This window comes from Solanum dulcamara, chromosome 8 (assembly GCF_947179165.1).
Source record: "Solanum dulcamara chromosome 8, daSolDulc1.2, whole genome shotgun sequence".
Lineage (NCBI taxonomy): Eukaryota > Viridiplantae > Streptophyta > Magnoliopsida > Solanales > Solanaceae > Solanum > Solanum dulcamara.
Genome location: NC_077244.1, coordinates 17,912,003 through 17,928,779, shown reverse-complemented (window position 1 = coordinate 17,928,779; position 16,777 = coordinate 17,912,003). Strand labels below are relative to the sequence as shown.

Below are 16,777 nucleotides of genomic sequence, written 5' to 3'. Positions count from 1 at the left end.
TCATTCAAATAAAATTATTTTTGTTTCAATGAAAACAATTTCGTTAAGATAAGAAGAAAGTCTTCCAAATCTCAAGTTTTTAATAAGGCATCAGATGCATTAACTTTTTATTTGTTCGGATTTGAGAGAATCAACCTGTTTACAACTCAAAAGACTTGCCCAATTTAGTCAAAAACTCCATATTTCGCTTGTAGTCCCATGTGATCAGAAGGTCACGAGGTCAAGTCTCGGAAATAGCTTTTGATAGAAATGTAAGATAATGCTGCATATAATAAATCTTTATGGTCGGATTTTTTCTCAAATTCTATGCAAAGTAATAGCTTTAGTGCACCGCGTTACTCTTTAATATATATGTATATTACTCTTCTCCCTTCGCCAGTATATTAATATTAATATTAGTTAGACATACCCAGTACTGCTTACAAATTTCATTTCAAGCATCAGTCCTCTCTCTTGAGAAGAACCCTGTCCTTCCCCCTTCTCTGTCTGGATCTCTTTCTTCCACTTCCTTTCGTCTCTGGGAGGCTCCGAGGTTTCTTCTTCGTCTGAGATCTCTGGCGTTTGGGCTTTGCACCAAATCGTCCATTTCAATCCCCTCGCTGTTCGCAATTTCTCATAGATCCGGAGCTCTGATCCATTATCTTTGATCTCGCCATCATGGCGGCTGCCAACGCTCCGATCACCATGAAAGAGACTCTCACGGTAAATTAATTTCACTCTATTGCTATTATTCACTATGTTTCCATGAATAATTGAGCCTTGATATGTACGTTTTGACTGTCATTGATCCTCTACTCTTATTAGTATGATATTGGTAGCTTAGCATGTATGGACTTTTAGTTAGATGTGTCATATGTAGTTCTATTGCCAGATCTGTGATATGTTATTGTTTTTGCTTTTGGCATTTGAATACTGGATTGAATTTCAAATTATGTTGATGGCTCTTGCAGTTGCAAAGTATAGGGGTGAACCCACAGTTCATAACATTCACCAATGTTACCATGGAATCGGATAAGTATATATGTGTAAGAGAGACGGCGCCTCAGAATAGTGTGGTCATTATTGATATGAACATGCCAATGCAACCTTTGAGGCGCCCAATTACGGCTGACTCTGCTCTTATGAATCCTAATTCTAGAATTTTGGCTCTAAAAGGTATGTAATCTTTGACTAGTATTAGATTCTCATGGATGGTTTTTGTACCGGTTCAAGTTACTCACTTATAAACGGGTTTGATAGGAACTCCTGAACTGCAGGTATTTTGTAATTACCGACTTCATAAGTTGTTGGCTAATTCACCTTTGAGCAAAAGAGAAGTCTCTCTTCTCCATTATCTTGATGTGCTAAAGAACTTTGAGACTAGAAAGAAGTAAAAAAGGGATAGCAAAAGAATTCTGAAACTATAAAAGAAGGGACAGCAATAATAGTGCAAAGTGCACATGTGAAGGCTTTTAGCAAGCTATGTAATAATTATGGTATAGATCAAGGAGATTGATTAGGTTTGACTTTGCTGTGTGTTGTGATCTCCTCCTTGTGGGGTTCCTGGTGGATGGCACACTTTTTGATTGGAGTGAGTGAAACATTAGGAGCTAAATGGAGACCACTCTTAATTTTACAGAGGAAGTTGGAAATTGAAGAAGTTGTGCCATCAGATGATACATTTTAGTTCCTTTTTCTCACAACACCTTATTTCACTCGATTGTTGTTAACTTGATGCTAATGGTTGATGCATTTCTTAGCTTATCTAGAATGTGTAGTTTCTAGTCGATCTTCATTATTTTTTTTCCACAATAGTGGAGCTTGTCAGTGTTGCTGCTACATGTCAGCTGTTATATTGCTTACAGAGTTCCTCCTCCCACTGAAATCCTGGTGTATGTTTTTGGAATTCGGATTAGAACCAGCTTTGTAGTTTGGCTAAGCCAGGCTAACTCTTCTATTTATTTTCTTGCACGAATTGATGGATTATTATTTAAATCAAAGAATTTGTTAATTCAACAGATGGAGTGTATGCATGAGAAATCTGTTTTAAATGGGTTAATTTTTTTTTAAGCTTGAAAAACTTCCCTTCCTCACGTTATTTTTTTTTGAAAAATTGGAAGACCACTCTTCCTCTGTTTCTTGATGATGGCATGATGCAATCCTCTCTTATCTCTTGAAGCTCAAGTTCTTGGAACCAGTCAAGATCACTTGCAGATATTCAATATTGAGGCAAAACAGAAATTGAAGTCATATCAGATGCCTGAGCAGGTGCTCTCTTTATGTATATATTTGATTTGGTTTATGCATTATTTAGTGCCCATGGTCATCAATCATGTGATGAGTTCTACCATATAACGACCAAATGTGTACTATAGGTTGTTTTCTGGAAATGGATTACACCGAAGATGTTAGGTCTTGTTACACAAACGTCAGTCTATCATTGGCCAATTGAAGGTAAGGCAGTTATTCTTTTCACATTACAACATTTTTTTCGCCCTGTTTGCCTGGTGAAGCTTTTTTTTTTCTGTTGGTAATGATTTGTTTTACACATTTTGAAAATGGTGGATGGTTGTGTCCTTAATAATCCCCACACTGTCTTTGTGCAGGGGATTCTGAGCCTATAAAGATGTTTGATAGAACGGCCAATTTAGCCAACAACCAAATAATCAACTACCGATGTGATCCTTCTGAGAAATGGTTGGTTTTAATCGGTATTGCCCCAGGTTCACCAGAGGTGTGTTATGCTTATATGTTAATGGAAAACTTAATCTTGATGTCCTATTCCTGAAAGCAGACCTACTTACTTCCCAAGCAGCCTTCTCAATGTCACCGGGCATGCAAACTCTAAGACGTTTTAGGGGTGTGCATTGGTCGGTTCAGTGCGATTTTATGTATTATCGGTTCGGTTTATCGATTTTTGGTTTTTAAATAACTAAACCAATAAGATATTTCTTATCGGTTTTTAGTTTATCGATTATTGGTTCTTAATGGTTGGGTTTTTGATTTAACCAGAAAATACTCATAAAACAAATATATGATTGGTGCGACAATTTGGCGCAACAAAACAATAATATAACTTAGCATAATTTTCATAAAATAGAAACAATAATAACTAACGTGAAAAGAACTATACAAGTGCAACACATATAAAAGAACTAGAATAATAATGTGAATTAAAGGCTAAAGAGCAAAAGTAGTAACCAGTACCTTACTGATATTAATATTTAATATTTATGTAGGGGTAAAATAGTAAATTACTACAATTTTAATGGGTTATCGATTTACCGAATATTAAAAAAGCAGAAACTGAACCAATATCTCGATAATTTTTTTTTATAAAACCATTAAAACCCCAGTAATCCAATAACCCAATAGCAATAAACCAATAACATTTTTTTGGGGTCGGTTTATTGGTTGGTTTGGTTTTTGCACACCCCTAAGACGTTTGTGTAGGGCTTTGTCAGCTTTTCTAAATTGTCTGTTTGTTTAGTCTCTGTGATTGCTCTGTCTACGCCCCATCGTTGTAACATGCATTTTTTGTTTTTTGTTTTTTGTTTTTGTATTTGGCTTGTGTAACATGCTCTTATAGTGGTTAATTGCATTAAAATGCCAGTATACTGCAATTACTTTTTGCTACTTGGATGTTTGATGCTATCAGTTTGAGCTCAAAGAGTGGGATTTTTATACGTCTGGTAGAAACATGTTTGTATTTGTTAAGGTTCTCATATTTATTGAATATAGAAGCAACATGCACTTCCTTATTTGACTATTCTGCTGTGACTTCTGTTAATAGAGGCCTCAACTGGTCAAAGGAAACATGCAATTATTTTCAGTGGATCAGCAACGCAGTCAAGCACTCGAGGCACACGCTGCAGCATTTGCCTCATTCAGGGTGAGGAAGGATCCTTCATAATTCTTCTTTTAATGTGTACAGCCGTTCTTGATTTTGTGTTTTCCTGCCTGACTGTTGCTTGCTTTATTCAGGTTCCTGGAAATGAAAGGGATTCCATACTCATTTCCTTTGCCACGAAGTCCTCAAATGCTGGACAAGTCACATCAAAGTTGCATGTCATTGAGCTTGGAGCCCAGCCAGGTCAAAACACTGCTCTCTCATTTCTCCCACCTGTACTTTAATTGTGAAGTTATTTTGTAAAATTGTGGGGCAAAACTGCCTCATGTGGTTGTCATCAGTTTTCTTAATATGTTTAATGTTTGCAGGGAAACCGTCTTTTACAAAGAAACAGGCAGATCTCTTCTTTCCTCCAGATTTTGCTGATGATTTCCCAGTTGCCATGCAGGTATCTCTTGCCTTCTCTGTGTGGAGCTGTTGTCACTTTATTTGTCTTTCTGCATTTTATGAATTCAATTTCCTATAACATGGTTCTTTGTTATTCTGGCAGATATCTCATAAATACAGTTTAATTTATGTCATCACAAAGCTTGGGCTTCTCTTTGTCTATGACCTCGAAACAGCTACTGCAGTGTACAGAAATAGGATCAGCCCAGATCCTATTTTTCTGACGGCAGAAGCTTCATCTATTGGTGGTTTCTATGCCATCAACAGGCGAGGCCAAGTGTTGCTTGCCACAGTTAATGATGCAACTCTAGTACCTTTTGTCAGTGGCCAAGTACGTCAATTTTCATTTTATTCTATTATTATATAGTATCATTAGCATTTTATTTAACCAAAACATAAATTTTGTACACATCATATTTCAGTTGAATAATCTGGAGCTTGCTGTCAATCTTGCCAAAAGAGGAAACCTTCCCGGGGCTGAGAATTTAGTAAGTTGATATTATATAGTTAACTTCTATTGGAAATATACCGGATCTTTACCCGTTATATGGTGCACTGTGGTTTTTGCTATCCTATCATCATTTCCGTCTCTGAGAACAATATAGTAAAACGAATTATTGCTTGTCGTAGATATCATCAGCAGTTGACAGTCTTATCATCTTATTGATTCAACATGTTGATAATCTGAGGATGTCTTTCTTTACAATGATCTTAGTGTATTACTGTTATATGTCCTCAGGTTGTCCAGCGATTCCAAGAGTTGTTTGCCCAGACAAAGTACAAAGAAGCTGCGGAGCTTGCAGCAGAATCACCTCAAGGCATACTCCGTACGCCTGACACTGTTGCCAAATTTCAGGTAATTGTTATGATATGGAAAATATGTCTTTTCTCTCGGGATTTTATTGGTTTACCGGTCTCAGAAGAGTTTCTGGAATTCATTTGTTATTCTGCAAAAGCTGATACATATATTCATTTATTTAGTTTTGTAATTGGTCTTCTTTGCAGAGTGTTCCTGTTCAAGCAGGGCAAACACCTCCCTTATTGCAGTACTTTGGGACTCTTTTAACAAAAGGAAAGCTAAATTCTTTTGAATCTCTGGAATTGTCGCGCCTTGTTGTCAACCAGAACAAGAAAAACCTGTTGGAGAACTGGTTGGCTGAGGATAAGCTGGAGTGTAGTGAGGAACTTGGGGATCTTGTGAAGGTCAAATTTTGAAGTTGAAATTCATTATTTTCATCACTTTATTTGATTTTGTTTTTGCAAGCAGTCTATTATTCTTGTTATTGATTGCAGTCATAATTCTTTTGTAGACTGTTGATAATGACCTTGCCCTAAAGATATATATCAAAGCAAGAGCGACTCCGAAGGTTGTTGCTGCTTTTGCTGAGCGCAGGGAGTTTGACAAGATTCTTATATATTCCAAGCAGGTAAGTGATTCCTATTTGTGGTCGTCTGGCTGACTGCTTTTTGTTGTCATTTCCCTCTCTTTCTGATTTTTGATTAATTTGGTTTTCTTCTTTTTTTGGTGCTTGTCTGAGCTGGCTATATGCCTATACCTAAGATGGTTCAACCCTCTCTAGTATAAATTAATTCCCGGGTTGGATATTAAAAATGATTTTTTTGGTTGGTACAGGTTGGATATACACCTGACTATTTGTTCCTCCTTCAAACAATTCTTAGATCTGATCCTCAGGTATGCTGTGAATAGTTACATAAGTCATAATGTTATCTATTTCCCATCCTTATCTGCTAGCTTCATTTAGTAGATTTTACCAGATTTACTCTGTGATATTTGGATGTTAATATTTTTGACCATATGGTACTGCTCAACTTTTGTTTCTTTTTTGAGGAGAAAATTGCAACAAGAGTTGTGTATTTAATGATGTCATTTCAAGATATTGTACTCAGTTTGGAAAGTTGCCTTGTCTGTGATGAAAGAGAAAATGAGTACTTGTAAATCTGACACGGTACTAGTTTGGATGAAGTTGAACAATTTCTCTGTTTATGCAGGGAGCTGTTAACTTTGCGCTCATGATGTCCCAAATGGAGGGCGGTTGTCCTGTTGATTACAACACTATCACCGATCTATTTCTGCAGGTTAATCGACTTACAATTATTATAATTTTATCCTTTTCTTAAGTGCTTTACAATGTTTGCCATCTTTTTCTATTGAATACATTGCACAGCTGACAACATATTCTCTTTCTTTCTGCTTTTGTTAATAGAGGAACATGATCCGTGAGGCAACAGCATTTTTATTGGATGTTCTCAAACCTAACCTTCCAGAGCATGGCTTTCTGCAGACTAAGGTTTCTTTACTTTTTTCATTAGGAAACTTTATCTGTTAATACATTCTGCTTCTGAATTGTAACTTATCTCTTCTATACAGGTCTTGGAAATCAACCTCGTGACTTTCCCAAATGTTGCTGATGCTATATTAGCAAATGGAATGTTCAGTCATTATGATCGACCTCGGATTGCTCAACTTTGTGAGAAAGCTGGTCTTTACGTGCGGGCTCTGCAGGTTGAATCATTATCAGCATTTCTGCCTTAACTTTCCTCGAGAAATCTCTGCTAAGTCAGAAAAATCATGTTTTGTTTCTGCAGCACTATTCTGAACTGCCTGATATCAAGCGCGTCATTGTTAATACACATGCAATTGAGCCTCAGGTTGGAATATTCCATAGATTGTATATACCTTTTCTATAGGAGTTTGTCCGACTTATACTGATTGATGCTGTTCCTCTTAGGCCTTGGTTGAGTTTTTTGGGACCCTTTCACGTGAATGGGCCCTTGAGTGCATGAAGGACCTCCTTGTTATCAATATCAAAGGAAACCTTCAAATAATTGTTCAGGTACTGGTTATGTTGTCATATTGCAGAAGAGATTTTTTTTCTGGAATTTATCATGTAACGTCACCTATAATGTATGCATAAACTCAAGCAGCGGCATTTCTTGGGAATACTCCACAGTGATGGCATCTTGACTGATTATGAGTTTTGCAGGTTGCAAAAGAGTACTGTGAGCAGTTGGGTGTTGATGCTTGCATAAAGCTTTTTGAGCAATTTAAGTCCTATGAGGGGTTATATTTCTTCCTGGGATCATATTTGAGTTCCAGGTGCATAGAGGAGATACTTTTTGCCATTTTGGCGGGTTAATTTTAATTGTTAATTAATCTGTCTTTTTGGGTCTCATGCAGTGAGGCTGCTGATATCCACTTTAAATATATCGAGTCAGCTGCCAGAACTGGTCAAATCAAGGAGGTTGAGCGTGTCACAAGAGAATCAAACTTCTATGATGCGGAAAAGACGAAGAACTTCTTGATGGAAGCCAAACTTCCTGATGCTCGGCCTCTAATTAATGTTTGTGACCGCTTTGGTTTTGTTCCTGACCTCACACACTACCTCTATACCAACAATATGCTTCGGTATATTGAAGGTTATGTCCAAAAGGTTTGTATGGTTTCTGTGTGATACTTGTTTTATTGAGGTATTTGGAAGTGGGAAATGACGACCCTTATATCTTCTATGGAACAGGTCAATCCAGGAAATGCACCTTTAGTTGTAGGGCAGCTTTTAGATGATGAGTGTCCTGAGGATTTTATTAAGGGATTGATCCTGTCTGTGCGTTCTCTGCTTCCAGTTGAGCCCCTAGTGGAAGAATGTGAAAAAAGGTCTTTGTTTATCCTTGTAGAGTTGCTTCAAAAGTGTTCGTTACCAACTTTTAGTATGTTAAGCCTTTAACCCTTTTGGTTCTCAGGAATCGGATCCGCTTGCTGACACAGTTTTTGGAGCATCTTGTAAGTGAAGGAAGTCAAGATGTGCATGTACACAATGCTCTGGGAAAGATCATCATAGATAGCAATAACAACCCAGAGCACTTCCTCACAACCAATCCATACTATGACTCACGCGTTGTTGGTAAATATTGTGAAAAACGTGATCCTACCCTTGCTGTTGTTGCATATAGAAGAGGTCAATGTGATGATGAACTTATTAATGTGACAAACAAGAACTCTTTGTTCAAACTTCAAGCAAGGTTAGTTATTCACTAGGTTTGCGATAATAGCTAGTAATCAGATGTCTATCAGTGGAGTAAACTGTCATGTTACAATTGTTTTTAGGTACGTGGTTGAGAGGATGGATGGTGATATTTGGGAGAAAGCTCTTAACCCTGAAAATGAGTTTAGAAGGCAGCTTATTGATCAAGTTGTTTCCACTGCTCTGCCTGAAAGCAAGAGCCCTGAGCAAGTTTCGGCAGCTGTTAAAGCTTTCATGACTGCTGATCTTCCCCATGAACTGATTGAACTTCTTGAAAAGATTGTGCTCCAGAATTCTGCATTCAGTGGGAACTTTAATCTGCAGAATTTGCTTATCCTGACAGCCATCAAAGCTGATCCATCCAGAGTAATGGACTACATCAATAGACTTGATAATTTTGATGGACCTGCAGTAGGGGAGGTTGCTGTCGAAGCGCAACTTTATGAAGAAGCTTTTGCAATCTTCAAGAAGTTCAACTTGAATGTCCAAGCTGTTAACGTTCTGCTTGACAACATTCGCGATATTAACCGGGCTGTGGAGTTTGCGTTCCGAGTTGAAGAAGATGCTGTTTGGAGTCAGGTGGCTAAAGCTCAACTAAGAGAAGGATTAGTGAGTGATGCTATTGAGTCGTTTATTCGTGCAGATGACACCACCCACTTTTTGGATGTAATTCGTGCTGCAGAGGATGCGGATGTTTACCATGACTTGGTGAAGTATCTGCTGATGGTAAGGCAGAAGACAAAGGAGCCTAAAGTTGACAGTGAACTCATTTATGCATATGCCAAAATTGATCGATTGGGTGACATTGAAGAGTTTATTCTCATGCCCAATGTTGCTAATCTACCTAATGTTGGTGATAAGTTGTTTGATGAAGGCTTATATGAGGCTGCGAAGATCATATTTGCTTTCATTTCTAACTGGGCCAAGTTGGCCAGCACACTTGTGAAGTTAAATCAATTTCAAGGTGCTGTTGATGCAGCACGCAAGGCAAATAGTGCGAAGACATGGAAAGAAGTCTGCTTTGCTTGCGTCGATGCGGAGGAGTTCCGTTTGGCTCAAATTTGTGGGCTTAACATTATAGTGCAGGTATCTAACTTTGTGTTTTATGAGTTATTATTGAGCAGATGTTGTTGGTACTTCTATTGTCTTCATTTGCATTTAAGTTGATCTTCTGGGCTACTCTTGATTTGTATCATCTCTTTTTACTTTTGTAGGTGGATGACTTGGAGGAAGTTAGTGAATTTTACCAAAATAGAGGATGTTTTAATGAATTGATCTCTCTTATGGAGAGTGGGCTGGGTTTGGAGCGTGCACATATGGGTATCTTCACAGAACTTGGTGTTTTATATGCCAGATACCGTCATGAGAAGCTCATGGAGCACATTAAATTATTCTCCACCAGACTCAACATTCCCAAGCTTATTCGTGCCTGCGATGAACAGCAACACTGGAAGGAACTCACGTATTTGTACATCCAATATGATGAATTTGATAATGCTGCCACCACTGTTATGAATCATTCTCCAGATGCCTGGGATCATATGCAGTTCAAAGACATTGTTGTCAAAGTTGCTAATGTGGAGCTTTATTACAAGTCTGTCCACTTTTATTTGCAAGAGCATCCTGATCTCATTAATGACCTTCTAAATGTTCTTGCACTTAGAGTGGATCACACACGCGTTGTGGACATAATGAGAAAGGTCTTCACTTATTATCAAACCTCTTGGCTTGGAAGAATTGTTTGGATTATATTTTGTGATGTATATTCTTCTTTCTAAACCATTTGGTTTCTTTGTTGGACTGACATCAGGCTGGTCACCTTCGCCTAGTCAAGCATTACATGATTGCTGTTCAGAGCAACAATGTTTCTGCAGTGAATGAGGCACTTCACGAAATTTATGTTGAGGAAGAAGACTATGATAGACTACGTGAATCAATTGATTTGCATGATAACTTCGATCAGATTGGCCTTGCTCAGAAGGTGGAGGCTAGTTCTTCAAAAGTTATCTCTCTGTGTTTATAATATGTCTCACAACTATTTCCACTTTTCTTGTTTTCCAAGCAGATAGAGAAACATGAGCTTCTTGAGATGAGGCGTGTTGCTGCTTCTATCTATAAGAAAGCTGGTAGGTGGAAGCAATCTATTGCTCTGTCAAAGAAAGATAATCTCTATAAAGATGCTATGGAGACAGCCTCACAATCTGGAGATCGCGAACTTGCAGAGGAGTTGCTTGTTTACTTCATCGAACAGGTATGGCTTTAATTTTAAGAATCATTTGTGTTCTTCCTTTTTCCCCAAGCCCCTAAAGAGGTAAACTCAGTGATTGCTGAAAATAAGTTATTACTTGCTCCGTCATATGTCGGCTTCATAATTAAATTTTTGTGACATGCGAGTAGGAATGGGTTGTTTTAGTTTTCTGAACACCCACACTCCCTAAGATTAAATGCAACGATACCCATGAAAAAAGAAAAAAGAGTTGGTACACTTTAAAGCATTGACATATATGGCCGAAAAGTTTTTGTTGCTATATGCATAATTTGTTTTATGGATGGGAGTTGTCAAGGAGGCTACAAAATAATTTGGCTGGAAATGATATTTGTTGGTCTGACAAAGTCCAATGGGGATTGCTGTTATCTGTGCATTGGTGAATGCTAGTGAACTTCTAATGTAGTGACATCAAGAATTTTCTGAAGTCTTTTATTTTTAACTTTTTACTTGATTTTGTACTTTTTATCCTTGTATAGAAGAGCTTTAGGGGGGGAATGGAATTGAGCTCCTAACTGTTGATGCTTATTTTTGCAGGGAAAGAAAGAATGCTTTGCATCATGCCTGTTTGTTTGTTATGATTTGATTCGGCCAGATGTTGCCCTTGAGCTTGCCTGGATGAATAATATGATTGACTTTGCATTCCCTTACCTGTTACAGGTAACTCTCTGAACCTCCACCCTGATTATGTATGTGTGCACTTTTGCGTATCTGCTAATAAAAAAACCATCCTTCTCAGTTGGATTTGTTGTGTCCTTTCCTCTGGTAGACCTATTTATTGTGAGCCTTCAATTTTTATAGTCCAGCTTCTCTCGAAGTCTTTCTTTTCCCGTTTAGGCAGTGTGGTTAAATCACTCATGTTGTGTCTTTCATATGCAATTCATATTGCTTTGTCATATTTGCTATGCTCTTTAAAGCAAAACTTCTCCGCAAGGTTCTGATGAGGCAAAGCATTTTGGTCTATCACTTCATCAAAAAAAGTATCTTGGTCTATCTCTGTGTTCGTTTGCAAGAATGTTTTTTCCAAAAATGAACTGCTAGACCAATACAGAAAAATCTTAATCCAGTACACCCACAATGTTGAGTCTGCTGCTGTTTTGAAGATTTGTCTGTCTGTGAAATTTCATAAAATTAAGATACCTTTGCATTAACCTTTTATTTGTGTATGCCGCTTACAGATCTTTGCTCATGTTTTTTCATCATATTCTTCTCTGTTTTACTTCTCTTTTAAGCCTGTCATTTTTGGTATCTCCATTGGGATGCTTCTCAATAATCTTATTCCATACTGCCATCAGCAGTCACTGTTTTAACTTGGCTTTCTCTCTCTCAGTTTATCCGTGAATACACTGGCAAGGTTGATGAGCTAATAAAAGATAAGATTGAAGCTCAAAGTGAAGCAAAAGCCAAAGAGAATGAAGAGAAGGATGTTATGAAGCAGCAGGTACATAACTAACTTAACCATGGTTACAACTAGATGCATTTATTTCCTTATTTTGACCTGGAATTTATTATTAAAGTTGCATGGATCTTTTTAATATATTGACAATTGACACGTACATACACCCTTCTTGTGGCAAAATTGACTATCTCTTTAATGTGTTAATGTCCAACAACGCTTTGCTAATAATATTCACTGGTTGATTGCAGAATATGTATGCACAGCTGCTGCCATTGGCTTTGCCTGCTCCACCAATGCCAGGTATGGGAGGAGGCTTTTCTGCGCCCCCCCCTCCAATGGGTGGGATGGGAATGCCTCCCATGCCTCCATTTGGCATGCCACCCATGGGTCCCTACTAATATGATGGTGTTCAACATACTGGAGTAAACAGAAACTACAAACGGGCAGGCAGATGATCTGCGGTTCTTTTGCTTTTTGTTTAGGGTCGTTGCCTTCGTATCTTTTGTCAGTTACCTTGCAGTTGTTGACCACTCATGGACACAAGTGGAGGCTTGATAAAATAACTGCTCTTTTGTGTGTCATAGGGTGTTGATATCTCCTTTGTAATATTCTTTTAGAAGAGGCATTTTTTTTGTAGTTAGGCAGAAAGGGGGACATTTCTATTATTCAGTACCAAAGAGGTGCATTAATTTTGCGTCTTGCATTGATTTGCTGGGGTCGGTTACGGTGCTTCATCTCCAGTTTTGTAATTGTTTCTAGGTTCATTTTCCCGAGGGTATAATTATGTTACATACTTTTGGTTTTTTTTTGGTTCCTATGCGGATGTCTTCTTGGTATGTTATACGCAGTTGCTGTTATTTCTTGGTTGGGTTTTTTATCAGTCCTTTTAGCTGGCACCAACATAGTGTTAATGACCTTCGAGGTCATTTCTGTGTTTTTGCGTGCTTTTATTGTTTTGTCCCTCTTTTTAGCTTTTGTTTGATGCTGAATTGGGTGTCAAACTTTTCCGAGGTCGAATGAGTTTTGAGCTAGTTTTGCCCTTTTGGAGGCTTTTGAAGTGAGAGTTGACTTTAGTCAACATCTGGAGATTTTGATGTCGTATGAGAATTTCTATAGTTCCATCAATTTCAAAAGGGTTATTTTGATCTAGCAGGATGGTTGATTCGGGTTTTGAGGCTTTTTTTATGAGTTTGTGTCGTTAGACGTTAAAACTTTGAAGTTTTAGCCAAAGTTTGTGCTTCGGCGAACATTCTTGGTAAATGCGGTTGGATGGACATTTTGAACACTCGATTAGCTTCGAATGTAAAGTTTGATCTAGAGCGATCTTTGGTTCGGTTCTTGAGGTGCTCGGGATGAGTTACTGGTTTCTGGTGTTTGATAATTCTTTGCAAGTGTTGGGTCAACATTTTGACGCGATGACATTTGTTGGTCGTGTCATTGATTCCGTTGAGTTTGAAATGTCATTTCTGATTGGATTGCATTTTTGATTTGCTTTCATCAATCCTCAAATGAATCCTAAGGGTCCGTTTAGAGTTTAGAGCATTTAGCTCCAATTGCTATAGCACCAGTTGCTAATGTAGTTGCTCTTGCGGAGCTTTGGCTCGCACTAGCGATTCCGCTCCTGTGGAGAAGTGTTGCTCTGGTGGAGCAGATGACGTCGATAGGCTTCGCCTCTGTGGAGCCCTGTCCGCACCGGCGATTTCGCGCCTACGAGATTTCTTTTGCTCCTGTGGAGCCTGAGGTCAGTGTAGCCCTCTACTCCTGTGGGCTTTTCCTCGCTCTGGTAGCTCCGCATCGGCGATCCATGGTCCGCCGTTGTGAAGATCGTTGACAGTTTTAAATGGGTTCTTTCTTATTTCTCTATATATGAGAACCCATTTTCCTCCATTGATAGAGCTCGATCAAAGGTGAAATCCATCATTTCTTTACCAATTCAATTTATACCGAGGTAAACTCCTTTTCCATTTTCTAAATCCAATTCTAGCTTCGTTCTTGCATTTAGTTATCATCGTTTTGAACATCAAATTTCTTAATTTCTTAATTATTTAAAGTTTGGTATTTGGATCATTTGAGGTCCGAATTTACCCCCATTTTCGCCCAACTTTCTGGAATGTGATCCTCACTTCGAGAGTAACATAATAACGACATTAGAATTTCGTTTCATTGTCACTTTTCGGTAGTCAATTTTTGACACAATTTCCAATTCGAATTACATTGCATTGATATGGGTATCATTAGTCCCGTATTGAATTGCTCCTTTTGTTCTTGATAGCTTGGCAACGTTCCGAAGCTCTCTGGAAAGGAAAAGGACCCGAGTAGTTGTTCTTGTGCGGTTTTCGGCCTTGAGGTAGGTTATGGTTTCCCTTTTACACTTGACTTAGTTTGATTATGTATGTATTTGAGTAGTTTGATAGTTAAGATGGTTTTAGAAATAGTTTTATAGGTATGCTTGATCCTTATGATATTATTGGCCATTTTTTCTTATTTACTTTAGTCTTTTAGTCTATAAGCCTTTAATTTAGGTTGATCTTTGGCTTGGTTGTTGTTTTAGATCCTTTGAATGCTCTTAGGTGGCGCGTGACTTAGATTTTATACGCGTTGGATGTTCTAGTTTTGTGTGCCTCATTGGGGTTATGTTTTGAGTTTATTGCCTTATCGATTGAATTGTTTGGCCTGAGGCCGTGAGTTTGGACTAGCGGGAGTTCTAGAGTAGTGCATCTATGGTATGACAGGTGATTACCCAATTCTGTGTGTGATATGGATTGACTTGCAATGATGATTGGATTGTGTTGATGTGAAATCATGTCCATTGCATATTGATGATGACATAGTTGCATCTGATTTTGGAAAGAAAAGAGGTTTTTGAAAATAACTACCGATTTTGGTTGTAAGAGAGCGAAATTATTGATTTTTCATTGGTTTTACTGATGGAAACTTGGTTTTGAGCAAAATGCACCATGTTTACTTTTTAAGGAATATGTTGATAAGCTTCGACGACCTGCATACTGAATTTCAGATTTTAGTATTATTACATCTGTAGTTGAGCTAAGGTGGGTTCTGTAGTTGTCTCGGGGTTCCACGGAACAACCTACGAGACAATTTCAAAACTTTTTAATCAAACATACATCGGCCACATGTGCATCGCATCTCTTTGTGTGATTGATTATCTGTATTTGTTTGGATTGTGTGATAAAACAGTTGTTGTCCTTTCTTCTTGGTAGTGTTTGTTTACTTTTAGCCTTATATAAAATTCTTATTAGTGTATCGTGCCTATGATGCCTATTGAGTACCCCATGTTTTGATATTCATACTACAATTTTGCATCTCTTTCTAATCCACTTCCCAGTACGAGCAACCCTCTGTGAGTGTTGGATGTTCCTTGGCCGTCACAGACTTGGATCGTGGTGAGCTCTTGGCGTCCAGAGACTTGCCGCTTTTCCTCTTTTGTACTAACTTGTATTTCGTATTTTGGATAGTCAGTTCTTTTATATATATAACCTTCTATATTTAGTAGCTCAGGTATAGGTGACACTAGGTACGGATTGAGGTCTTGTGTTGTTTGTCATCTTGGTCATTTTCAGGCCCCTTTTGTATATTTTTTATTGTACTACAGATCTATGCTATTCCTCGTTTCTATATTTTATTCCTGTTTCCTCTTATTTCTTATTGATATTATTAAATTGTTCTCTTTCACAACCTTTGGTTTGGTTTAGCTTGCCTACTCGGGGGTTATAGTAGGCGTCATCATGGCTCAATTTTGGATCGTGACACTGTATTAGAGCTTTAAGTTCACCGATCTCACCAGTACCGGAGCAAGTGCCTAGTAGAGTTTTGCGGATCGATACGATGACATCCGTATCTTATCTTGGAGAGGCTATAGGGCATTCTTAGGAATACTTCACTTGTCTTGTTCCTTATCGTGCATCTTTAACTTAAGCAACTTCTGAGTGTTGTTTGTTTCATTCTTTCTCAAGATGGCTAGGACGAGATCGTCTGTGGGTGGGCGAGAGCCTCCTGCACCTGCAGATAGAGCCTTAGCTAAGGTAGAGGTCGAGGCAAGGAACGGGCTATAGCACCAGCTCGAGATTAGGAGTGGGCACCGTCACCAGGGCCCGCTATAGAGGTTGAGTAGGATCACCGTCAGTCGGATAGTGTAGGATCAGCCTAGCCTCCACCAAGGTTTGCTGCTACGCCAATTCTTGAGGACACTCTAGTGAGAATTCTTAACTTCATGAAGGGTATGTTTCAGGCAGAGACTTTTCCCAATACTTTAGTCGGTCCCCAGATGCGAGATGAGGCTCCATGCAGAGGCAACGGGTGTTTAGATATTAAGGGTGCAACCTTCTTCTGCGGCGTCTCATTTAGTGGTTCAACCAGTTTCGACATTTTCTCCACCTATTGTAGCTAGGCCGGCTATGTCTTCTGAGTAGCAGAAGATATGAGACAGTTCATCAGGTTGGGTCCTCCTAGGTTCACAGGTGTTGCGGGCGAGGATGCCCTCAAGTTTTTGGTCAGTTGTTAGGAAAGGTTGCATAACCTCGGGTTAGTGGAGTCTCACGGTGTGGATTAAATTGCTTTTCAGCTAGATGGGTCAACGAATGGTGGAGTTTTTATCTCGAGTGTAGATCAGCCAAGTCACCTCAGATGACTTGGGCTCAGTTCTATGAGGCTTTCTTAAAGAAGTATGTACGGGAGAGGTTGCGGGATGAGTACACAAACTTAACATACAGATCATTGTCACATACAAAGTATGAGACATGATCCCACGAGTTAGCCATCCATGCGACTATGCTTAT

At 38.6% G+C, this 16,777-nt stretch overlaps 1 protein-coding gene across 2 annotated transcripts; it reads left to right on the top strand.

The window, feature by feature from the left end:
• Positions 1-410: 410 nt before the first annotated feature.
• LOC129900787 (clathrin heavy chain 1) lies at positions 411-12,796 on the top strand. Of its 2 annotated transcripts, XM_055975834.1 has the most exons (30): positions 411-702; positions 951-1,155; positions 2,159-2,247; positions 2,355-2,433; positions 2,586-2,713; positions 3,773-3,871; positions 3,964-4,072; positions 4,198-4,277; positions 4,380-4,607; positions 4,699-4,764; positions 5,016-5,132; positions 5,282-5,479; positions 5,587-5,703; positions 5,910-5,969; positions 6,287-6,373; positions 6,502-6,585; positions 6,666-6,800; positions 6,884-6,946; positions 7,027-7,131; positions 7,282-7,394; positions 7,476-7,728; positions 7,813-7,949; positions 8,036-8,314; positions 8,400-9,402; positions 9,531-10,016; positions 10,127-10,297; positions 10,382-10,567; positions 11,120-11,242; positions 11,913-12,023; positions 12,230-12,796. In XM_055975834.1, exons 1-30 carry the CDS (start codon positions 658-660, stop codon positions 12,377-12,379), a joined length of 5,106 nt encoding a protein of 1,701 aa, XP_055831809.1. In that variant the 5' UTR covers positions 411-657; the 3' UTR covers positions 12,380-12,796. The 2 variants fall into 2 exon arrangements, with proteins under 2 accessions (XP_055831809.1, XP_055831810.1); XM_055975835.1 differs by lacking the exon at positions 411-702 and having other exon boundaries at positions 1,072-1,155; positions 2,100-2,247.
• The last annotated feature ends 3,981 nt before the right edge of the window (positions 12,797-16,777 follow it).

Coding starts and splice junctions, on each gene's coding strand:
- LOC129900787 (XM_055975834.1), top strand. CDS start 658: ATGGCGGCTGCCAACGCTCCGATCACCATGAAAGAGACTCTCACG. Junction 9,403..9,530: donor GGCTTAACATTATAGTGCAG/GTATCTAACTTT, acceptor TTACTTTTGTAG/GTGGATGACTTGGAGGAAGT. Junction 10,298..10,381: donor AGATTGGCCTTGCTCAGAAG/GTGGAGGCTAGT, acceptor TTTTCCAAGCAG/ATAGAGAAACATGAGCTTCT.